The following is an 8,103-nucleotide window of genomic DNA, read 5'->3' as shown; positions in this document are numbered from 1 at the left end:
ATGGTTCATGAAATTTAATACCCACATCCAATAGACCAATACTTGAAGAATATGACTGAAAGGATAAAAAAGCGATTTACGAAGATTCCCAAGATTCTGGGGTTTTGTCATTTGTGTGGATTCTGAAACTAGAACTTTTCTTAGAAATTTTCGTGATGCAATATTTGGAGAAAAAATAATTAACGATTTAGAAATTTTTTCAAGATCACAGAATAAATCATACTTGAGTCATAATTGGCAAGGCTCTGATACTAGGAAGCATTTGAAAAGTTATAACAATCTTGCAGACAAACCCTGGAATTTTTAGTAAAATTTAAAAGTAGTCAAAGTGTTTATTTCAAACAAATATTGAGGAGGATTTCCACATAATTTTCCAAGGAGAAGTTCTGAGCAGAATTTCAGAATTATTCTGACTTGAAGTGCTTATAAATTTTTAGATGAATTTGGAGAGATTCCTGTGGAGGAGGATGCTCTAAAAAGTTCTAAATTGAATTCTTAGATAATTTTGGAAGATTTCAGGAAGAGTTGTAAAAAGAAAACTAAGGAAAATTCCTACGCAATTCTGAGGTGAAGTTTAAGAAGAATTTCAATAGAATTATGATGAGAATTCAACAAGAAATATAGTTCTAAGAGTGTTCTGGTGATAATTTTAACCCTACTGCTAAAGATTCATCACAGAGCTCCAACAAAATTGATTGCAAAAAAAAATGCTGATAATTAGAAAGAAATTCTTTAAACTCCAAGGGGTTTCTAAATAAAATTTCGAAAGATTTCTGCTGTATTGAATAGAGTTAAAAGAAAATTTTGAAAAGAATTTCAAAGCAATCAAAGTCTCCGAAGGGAATTCTAAGAAGAATTTTTCATTTTCATTTTGCAGCGTTTGGTGGGGCAATGGGAGCGCAAGTCAATCCAAAGCCGAGGATAAAGGACGGGTAATTGCTGAATAGTCTATGCGGACCACTTGAACGCCATGGGAAAAGGAAGGGATTGAAGAGGCCGGTTATTGGGGGGTTTTGAGGAAATGACACATAGTGATGCTAAATGTAAAGAAACCGAAAATCCATCTCCCACTGATTCATCCTTTCACATATATACCAAATTGATATCTTAAAGCAATAATCCAAATAAACAGACAATAAAAAGGCTAGTTGTCAGTTGCTTTAAAGGCTAGTTGCCTCCCTAAGCGGACCCTCCGCATCCTAACTCTTCTGTTAATCCACTGAATGCTACTAGGCTGTCTAAATTTTCTTATTTAAGTTCGTTTGATGATTATGATATCTCTAGTCTAATTTAATAAATAATTGAAATCTCTAATCCACCTACCATGCTTTATTAAGTACCTGCACTTGTGAATGTAATCTAAAATTTAACGTGTTTCAAGTTGTTTTTGACTTTGACCTATATTTTATATATATTAATTCGTCCCAGGTGACACCTACAAGTGACTAAAATGCTTCACTTTGAAGTAAGTTTCCTAGCTGATTTTAAATTACATAGGGTATATGCTTCAACTACGCTCACACGTTTCCACTATGTCGCACCACAAAAATACGTATGGTTATGTCACAATAGAAACACGCCACAGTGGAAATCCCGAGCCATAGTTCAAACACTTATCCCAAATCAATTATTATTATTATTTAGCTTTATTAAGGAGGCTTTCAGCCTTGGGCTGGTTCGCCTCCAACATCCCAAATCAAAATGAAGCTCATATAAGATTAGTTGCAATACCATGTACAAAAATGGTGTTTAACATTGTTTCCTGAGTAATACCTCAATGAAAACAACAACGAAAGCTTGTCACGCAAGTAGAAGGAGCACTGTTGGGCACTTTCTGAAATATTTCAATAGTATAATTCCCTTGCAAACCCCAATAAATCTATCTGCGTAAAAATTAATAAAATAAGAGTGATTTGCGGCAAAACCCGCCAGTATCGCACCCAACGTCAGTGCCTATACGTAAGCGTACTACAACGCGGCTTTTAAATAAAGGAGTAACAAGTGTGATACTATCACTTCAGGCTAGAACTTTGGTTCTCTTATGCAATGGTTCATCAGAGAGGGGAAGCTCAGTAATCCTCATCGCATGTTCATGACGCTATTCTGTCACAGCCTGAGCCAACGATGCCGGACCTAAACCAACCGTCTCCAACGCTCCACTCTGAAGCATAAGATTAGGCCCGCCCACCAACGTCCAGGTTAAAAAACTAGCCAAGGGGAGGGAAGGGAATTCTAAGAAGAATTACAATCAAATTCTTACAAGAAAATTTAAAAAAAGAATTCAACGGTAATTATTAAGCGGAGTGTTTTCTGGTTAATTTTAGAAAAAAATATAATATTTTAGAACATAATTCCAAGTTAATTCTGGAATTCATATCATGAGAATTTTGAATAAAATTGCATGGTTATTTTAATTTCGCATTGAAAACGAAAAATTAAAACCTCGGAAAAGAATAGTTCAGATTCAGTTTTACAATTATTGTTTTCAAGGTCGAGCATCTTCAATATTTTAAAAAATTATGAAATTGAAACGACAAAAATTAATTTGAAATTTTTCTGAGTGATTAAATTCTAAACGAAACGAGACGAGAAACTGTAGAAAATTATACAGCAAATAGAGCTAGACATTCATTTGGTAAAGAATCACTCTGTTTTAATGGTTTATTCTGAAATTTTGGTACACAAATTTGTTCCTATGGTATGGTAAATTTATTTTAATTCTCTCGTCGAATTCCCGGGTTTTCCCGGTTACTTTTCAAATTCCCGGATATTTCCCGGTTCGCTGGCCACCCTGAATCTTTTAAACAATATATTAATTAATTTAAAAAAAATGATGATAATGGGATTGCAACAGGACAAAGAATGGTTTACCTTTTAAGTTTTTTTTGTAAGGGATTGCACAGGATTTTAGAATTTTTGCATCCCAATGTAAATATATTATTCTTTACCATTTGAATTATGTATCGACCACCGACCTCGGCTGGGATTGAACCCAGACCCATTGAGGTGAGAAAGCAGTCACGCTTACCACTATACCACCGGCGCCGGCACAACCAGGATTCGTTTTTTAAAGTTATAGTTTCATCTGAATACCCAACTAACCATATCGTGTCTCAGTGACATCGTCTCACTCTGAACCTACATTTAAAGTTATATTGTGATTATATGATTACTTTGATGCTCACATAAAATGTTGTGCTGTGTTAACTAATAGTACTTTATAAACATCAAGCTAACCCAACCCACGGTGCCTGCACGGTATTGTGGACCATCAGAATGATTCATCGGTTACGAAGAGAAGTACTTCTCAAACTGAAGTGATACATTTCTCAATTTTGTAATCGTTTGTTACAAGATTTATAATGTACTGTCACGTCTTTATAAGTTATTTGGTGTTGGTTAGTAGGATTAATAAAATAATGTGTATTAAAATATTGTTAATTTGTTAGTAGGGAGTTGTTTAAACTTTAAAATGTATAAAAGTAATGTGGGGAGAGGTTACAACACAGTGGGTGCAACTACTACAAGGAGATGCAGACGGGAAATGGAGAAAGAATTTTTCGATTGGGATATAGGATGGAGGGATGGAAAAGCGAAGGGACAGAAGTTAGGTAGCCCATGAACGACCCGCCATTCTTCTTAACTGTCCAGGCGTTCGCGTATGAAAGGTGTCGAAAAGTTAACTGCCGTTATACGCATAAGAGTCCCACAGTGCATAAGGAAGGATTGCATAGAACATGGGACAGTTATGCGTATAACGGCAGTTAAAGTGCTTAAAATAGCCAAACAATAAGTGAGTGGTACTCTACTTATAATCGCATATCAGTCCCATCTTTGCTTGATTTCCTATCCATATAGGACTGATATGCGATTATGGGCAGTACTATTGAATTCGAGTGTGACGATTTGCCGCAGCTTAGCAGTTCCTAGGGCTGGTATGTTTAAAAGTAAAGAAACTAGCCTTCTTCAAGCTAGACCGAAAATAATCGGCGTGGAGGAATTTGTCTCGTGACCCCTCCCTAACCGCCAAGGAGACGTTCCCCTCTGGGTAGTCACTCCGGCCTTGCCTGGGCTCTGCCGATGTAAGCATATGAGCACCCACAATAGTTTTCCTCAATAAAAGCTTTTAATCTTGAACCACACTTACATTGTTTCCATAACTCTAATCAGGTGACAGTATTCTGCACATTTGGTCGCGTAGCCCCTCCGATTGCCCAGTAGTATGCCAACCTTGAAACCCAGCTCGAGAGGTCTATGGCTATTGAGAACTTGCCGGGAACAGACAGTAGAGTTACAATTTTTCAACTTTATCCTAAAGTAAACTTAATATTATCACCCATCATATGCCCGTCCACGTCCGAAACCCATCCCCCACACAAAATCAAATAAACGCCTGGAAAAACGAGAATATGGGTATACATCGTACTATTGCAACTACGGGTAATCATCGAAAGTACTTGCATTTTACTCAGGCACTTTTGAGCAAACTGTAATCACTTTCTCATACTCGAAATGTGCCTCGACCAACGATACGCTCTCTGATCAAAGTGCAGGGTAACATGCAATCATTGAAGTTTCTGTACAATAATAGAAAAACATGTTGTCTTGTCAAAACAGTGCAATTATAATCGAGTTTCGTTAGGGTGGCCAGCTTGCCCGAATTTTCCCTACTGTGATAGTGTTCAAAGAGCACAAAGCCGAGGCCAGCGTAAAGATTAAAATGGAACGTGATAGAAGGATAAGACATTATTTGAATGCATGCCACAAGAAATGTTATGGCAACTTTTTTGTTATACCTAAATAGATAATGCATTCTAAAGGATCAGCACCTCTGAACATCTAAAGTTTCAAAGTGAATGTGATCGGCTCTGGCGCAGGGTCTGAAGGAGGAGCAACCACACGCATTGGAGGCAGCTTGCGAATCTTTCGTCCATGGCGACCATCCTTCCTATGCCACAAACCCGATCGCGGCCGGTTGCCAAGTTCGCGATTTTTCTGAGCCGAACCAATTGGAGTCTTATTGTGATAAATGTTCGAAACGCGTCCAACGGTGGCCATACACGTTTGCTTGAACGCAAATTCCTGCTTCGAAGGAAGCTGAACTACTACCAATTCACCGAATTTGCGCAGAATAGTTCCGTAAGTCCCCGCTGAATGAATAAGGTGACACGCTTGACCGGGATACTTTTCAACGCAATTAATCTGTGTTCCGACTTGCAATGCTCCTAATGGATACGCATCACCTTCGTTGGCGCGAACTAAAATAAACATGTTTAATGTAAAAAATATATAATGCAGTAATTGGATTTCAAAATAACCTGGAATTCTAGGAATGAATCTGGATGTTTTGATCAAATCACCAGCTTTCATGTTTTCTGTAGCGATAATGTATTTTAGTTCATCTCCAACAGCGACTAAAGCTACTTTTGCTGTTCGGCAGCCATCGTGGATCACGTCGATAACCTTCTCAACTTGCGGTGGACCTTCCAGGGGCCCATCACGAACCCACTTGATCCAGTGGTATTTGTGCTTGATGCCTCCTCCAATTCCTTTAGCAACCAGACGTCCTGTTTCCGGATCCCGACCAGCCAAGTTAGTCACTTTTAAGGGTTCCACGGTGTACTGTTCAGGATAGTGCACGATCCTACGGTAAGCTTTGCCTGTTCCTGGTTTCGGTTTATTCATTACCCGGGCCAAGCTTTCCGTGGAAATGCTTGATATCGCTATGACTCGAACATCGTTGACAAGGGGTTTTATTGCCAAATTTTGGAATAATCTGGCCAAAGATGCCATTCGCAATAATAATTATTATCCGGTCTGTTTATGCAATCAACAGCACAGTTTTGAGATTTTTCGATTCGAACCAGCCAGCAGCACATGCACTGATTGTTTTGACGTTTCGTTTCGATAACCAACGTTTATCAAAATGCAGAGGTATATATCAGAATGAAAGTCAGATGGTGTGTGTGAATAGAGATTAGTGACGTTTAACGCACGCACACTAGCGGGTGTATCGCCGAGTGAAGTTTTTTGACGTAGGACTACGTCTTTGATTTCTACACAGAAAAAAAAGTTGTTGAATATTACATCCAAACTGCTGCAACCAGGTCAATCCATCGGTTGTGTAATATAACGTTGTACGATGTACATCGATTTTGCGAACAAAATTACATCCATTGATGTAATATTGTATCTGCTTTTAGCTATTACATCATTATTTCATACATCAGCTTGAATTACATTGATCGATATTACATTTTTTTTTGCTGTGTATATGGGGGTACACTTTGTGAAAACCGAAAATGGAACATGTAACAAATTAAGAAAGATTTTGAACGTTAATAACTCAGCTGCCCCTGGTCCAATTTCAATAATTTTATCACCTTTCGATCAGAAATATGGCTACGCATCGATAACAATGCTTCCAAATGTTGATGTTCAGCAAGAAACTATTGAAAAACTGGTAAATTTCCAGCATTGTCCAAAAGCGTCGAATTAACTAACAAATCCACCAATTACCTACATGCATAAGCTGCTTCCCCAGCACAGTCGTCAGAGAGTAGTAAGTAGACGAAACAAGTCGAAGTGGCATTCGCCTCCGATCCTCGGGCGCGTGCGGATAGGGAGGATGGAATTGCGTAATATTTTGCACACTCATCTCCATACTCAGAACCACACGCTCCCAATGACCACACATAATGCTCTCCAGAGTGTTATCTTGTACCAAACTTGGAAACAGGGGATACACTCAAAAAATATATCACAAATGTAATGCATGAAATCCATGTGAATTTCACTAAGCTTTCAAAAAAAAAAAAAGTTGACGACAACCTAAAGAAATGGACTTTGTCGTTCAGTTTTTTCCTGAAAAGTTTTGTAAATAAGCTAGAATGAAATAAAAAAGTTTTTTTTTTCCATACAGTTTTAACCGCTTTACTACCAATCCCCAGAGAGCCAAAACATTAAAATTTGAAAGAGAAAATTCACTCTCAATATCTCAACATTCCATGTACTTTGATGACACTCTGTAACATTTGGTGGGGGAGGAAGGATTAACATTTGAAGTCCCTCCCATTTAGCATATTCTGCATAAAAAATACATAACAATTCAGCTTCTAAGAAAATACTATTTATCAAAAATTTCTAGGAAAAAAAACTAAACGTTAATGAATGATTTTTGACTTATTTTCACCATAATATGTATCCATCCAGTTTTTCAAATTTCTAACTTACTATCAATGGAACAGCGCCATCAATGATAAAAAAATAGCCATGACTTGGTGAAAACTATTTTTGTAGTTCTTTAAGAAATCTATTCCAACTCTTTTTTATATGAACTTAGTGGCCCTGAAAAGGGCCGGTTTGGTAAGATTTTCGACGGGGAAATTAAGCGCGTTCACCACGGATACGACGAGCCAGCTGGATGTCCTTTGGCATGATTGTGACACGCTTGGCGTGGATGGCACACAGGTTGGTATCTTCGAACAGACCGACCAGATAAGCCTCGCTAGCTTCCTGTAGAGCCATAACAGCTGAGCTCTGGAAGCGCAGATCGGTCTTGAAGTCCTGGGCAATTTCACGGACGAGACGCTGGAAAGGCAACTTGCGGATCAGCAGTTCGGTCGATTTCTGATAACGACGGATCTCACGCAGGGCGACGGTGCCTGGCCGGAAGCGATGAGGCTTCTTTACTCCTCCGGTGGCTGGAGCGCTTTTGCGAGCGGCCTTCGTTGCCAACTGCTTGCGAGGAGCCTTTCCTCCAGTGGACTTGCGAGCGGTCTGCTTGGTGCGAGCCATTTTCCGACGCATACGATGTATACGATGTGTTCACGTTGAAAGCTAACTGTGGAATAAAAAATAAAAACGACTTCCATTCTGTTTTATAACATGCGTTTGCTGTGATCAACCAATCAGAAACGATGAAAGAACAAGAATACAACAACTATTTAACAAGAAGAATTTAACCCTCGAGTAGGTATAAAAAAGCCGAAATTTGGAATTTTTGTTCACATTCGCTGCCAGACTGTTGAGCAGTTCAGTCGATTTGAATTCTCTCTAGTTTCGTTCGTTCGTTCGCAAGTCGAATTAGCTCCGCGTTGTATA

The 8,103-nt window shown here is 38.6% G+C and overlaps 2 protein-coding genes across 2 annotated transcripts; both read right to left on the bottom strand.

Annotated features, from left to right (window-relative positions):
• Positions 1–4,666: 4,666 nt before the first annotated feature.
• On the bottom strand, positions 4,667–5,885 carry mRpL2 (mitochondrial ribosomal protein L2). Its single transcript, XM_065225531.1, has 2 exons — positions 5,319–5,885; positions 4,667–5,258 (listed from the first exon to the last, which is right to left on the bottom strand). Exons 1-2 carry the CDS (start codon positions 5,791–5,793, stop codon positions 4,840–4,842), a joined length of 894 nt encoding a protein of 297 aa, XP_065081603.1. The 5' UTR covers positions 5,794–5,885; the 3' UTR covers positions 4,667–4,839.
• A 1,442-nt stretch (positions 5,886–7,327) lies between these two features.
• LOC135704123 (histone H3-like) lies at positions 7,328–7,809 on the bottom strand. The gene has a single exon (XM_065225550.1). The coding sequence runs from the start codon at positions 7,807–7,809 to the stop codon at positions 7,387–7,389; it is 423 nt and encodes a 140-aa protein (XP_065081622.1). The 3' UTR covers positions 7,328–7,386.
• Positions 7,810–8,103: the final 294 nt, after the last annotated feature.

The sequence above is a fragment of the Ochlerotatus camptorhynchus genome, unplaced genomic scaffold (assembly GCF_037179485.1).
Source record: "Ochlerotatus camptorhynchus isolate MF236.1 unplaced genomic scaffold, CSIRO-AGI_Acam_v1.1 ptg000231l, whole genome shotgun sequence".
In the NCBI taxonomy this organism is placed as follows: domain Eukaryota; kingdom Metazoa; phylum Arthropoda; class Insecta; order Diptera; family Culicidae; genus Ochlerotatus; species Ochlerotatus camptorhynchus.
Note: the sequence above shows the minus strand (reverse complement) of the source record. Positions and strands in the feature narration are given on the sequence as shown.

Coding starts and splice junctions, on each gene's coding strand:
- mRpL2 (XM_065225531.1), bottom strand. CDS start 5,793: ATGGCATCTTTGGCCAGATTATTCCAAAATTTGGCAATAAAACCCCTT. Junction 5,259..5,318: donor ATTCATTCCTAGAATTCCAG/GTTATTTTGAAA, acceptor TGTTTATTTTAG/TTCGCGCCAACGAAGGTGAT.
- LOC135704123 (XM_065225550.1), bottom strand. CDS start 7,809: ATGCGTCGGAAAATGGCTCGCACCAAGCAGACCGCTCGCAAGTCCACT.